This window comes from Penaeus monodon, chromosome 20, assembly GCF_015228065.2.
Source record: "Penaeus monodon isolate SGIC_2016 chromosome 20, NSTDA_Pmon_1, whole genome shotgun sequence".
Taxonomy (NCBI): domain Eukaryota; kingdom Metazoa; phylum Arthropoda; class Malacostraca; order Decapoda; family Penaeidae; genus Penaeus; species Penaeus monodon.
In genome coordinates this window covers 2,927,382-2,929,579 of record NC_051405.1, presented here as the reverse complement: position 1 = coordinate 2,929,579, position 2,198 = coordinate 2,927,382, and the positions used below count along the sequence as shown (strand labels likewise).

The 2,198-nt window shown below is 43.9% G+C and overlaps 1 protein-coding gene across 1 annotated transcript in view; it reads right to left on the bottom strand.

Moving 5' to 3' along the window:
* The window catches only part of LOC119585544, a 15,047-nt gene that overhangs the window by 869 nt on the left and 11,980 nt on the right, over window positions 1–2,198 (bottom strand). The window contains exons 5-9 of the mRNA XM_037934167.1: window positions 2,057–2,196; window positions 1,513–1,865; window positions 979–1,207; window positions 638–802; window positions 187–336 (exon numbers count right to left, since the gene is read on the bottom strand). Of these exons, the coding sequence (XP_037790095.1) occupies window positions 187–336; window positions 638–802; window positions 979–1,207; window positions 1,513–1,865; window positions 2,057–2,196 (1,037 nt within the window). The remainder of the gene's footprint in view (window positions 1–186; window positions 337–637; window positions 803–978; window positions 1,208–1,512; window positions 1,866–2,056; window positions 2,197–2,198) is intronic.

Below are 2,198 nucleotides of genomic sequence, written 5' to 3'. Positions count from 1 at the left end.
TCAAAAAAAAATGAAATATGAAAAACAAAAGCCTGCAAGTAAAAAAGAAAAGATTCTAGTCACATAATAATGTTCTACAATAACTTATCAGTAACTTGGATACAGAAATATGGATGTCCAATAAATGCAAACAAAAATTAATCCTATCCAAATACAGTACCAAAAATAAGGCAGAATATCAACTACCTGAGAATGGGATGACTTCTCTTTTACTGTTGTGGTTGAGCCTCCAGACAGGAGAGCTGAGAGGGTGAGGTACTGGGAGTTTGTTGTAGCATCACCCACCATCTTGACATTACCACCACTGGTAACACCAGCCTGGGATCCTAAAAGGAGCTGGAAGAGAGAATCACATTAATCTCTTGCTTCTGAAGATGGTTCCTGTGTGCAACATGACATTAAGAATGCTTTTCTGCCTGATTCTGTCAGTGCACTAAATGTTGGATCAATGCTGGTAACCCCCTGTCTCAAGCCAGGGTTGCTGATCCAGAAAAATTTCTTGTGTGAATAGACTAGTGAGCTTCTGCATTTATAGTGAACCCTGACTCTTTAACACGTATCTCATAGTAAAGCATAGTCAACTAGTATTTATTATGCACATTTCCATGACAACAATTCTTGGCTAACTGAGCCCTACCTTAGCAAGAGCAGACGGCCCTTCTAAAGAGGGCTTGGATGTTGGTAGGGTTGCTGTAGGGGGAACTGAGGTGGGCGTCTGCTCCCTCGCTATAGGTGTGGATTCTCGGCTGCCTTCCGACTTCCTTGTACTGCTTTCACTACTTCCCACAGGGAATATAGAGATCTTGAAAGCAAAGAAACATCTTAAAAGTCAGAAAACTCAAGAAAAAATAATGATACATAACAAAATTGGAAATTGTGGTGAAATATTTGAAGTTACATTAGGCCCCTACTGAAATTCATTAAATGCTATTAATCTCTCTTGTTTTTCTAGACCTAATAGCAGATCTTCCTCCTCACCTGTGGAGATCCAGGCTGCTTCTCAATCTGAGTGAGTTCAGCAAAACGCAACAGGACATCTTTGTACGAGACGGAAGGGTCGCTCATGGCCAGCATGCCCTTCGCAGAGGCCGAGGTTCTCATCTCTGCCTCACTGCTGGAGCTGGACACACTGGGAGGACGGTCCTGCTCGCGGGAAGACCGCTTGTCACCATCATAACGGTGCCTCCAGGCCCCTCTGGTGGCTCTTCTGTTGGAGGGGATTTTGACACTAAGTTTAAAATTAACGACTCTGTCCATGAAGCGTGAGAATGATATCACATTTTTATCTAAGTAAAAAGGTATAAAAATAAACAAAACGTTTACAGCCTTAATCAAGTTATAACATGAAACAATTCACACCTGTATTTGGAAACCAACTATGACATAAACTGTAATTATAGCTACTTTTCTGCCTGTATTTACCACAGATATGCAAATCCTCCTGAAAAGCAAAAAGATTAAAATAAAAATAAACAACAATCCCTCACCAAAGAGAAAATCACTACTATTTACCTAATGGGCGGAGTATTGGGATTTTCTTTTCTATGAGCGGCTATTAACTGTTGGACATTTATGGTGGGCCCCTGGGGTCCCTGACCAGTGGGAGTGGTGGAAAGTGCTGCCGGAATATTGGACAGGCTGCCCTGGGGCCCCGACGGCTTGGGCAGGATGGGCTTCATGAGGGAGAGCCCTGAGGTGAGCTGCTTGCTGAGTTTGTTGTGTGCTTCGGATGACATGGAGATTCTGGGCACCTCCCCTCCCGGCTTGTTGCTACTTGTGTGGATGTCAATCACGCTGATGTTGCCATTGCCATTATTGGAGTTGCTTCTGCTGCCCTCCTTTGTGGTCACAACCTGGGGAAGTACCTGCAAGGGGAAGATGAATAAATATACAAAAAAAAAATCTTTTTGGTTTTATAAGCCAATGAGAACAATACCTTACTAATCTCAAAAGTCAAATCACATATTGTCATGAACCTGACCACCTAGTACACTGTCTAGGCGTTGTGAATCATCGCCCATTCAGAAAAGCACACACACCCAGTACCTGCAGTGACTGAGGCGACTGAGATCCACTGAGAAGCTGACTCATCATCATCAGGGGGAGCTGAGGCCCTCCCTAGGGACGAGTAGCCACCCTGAGGCAAGAAGAGAAGGTTGCCACTGCCTTCCCCACTTCCCTCTTCGTCGGTTTTCCCT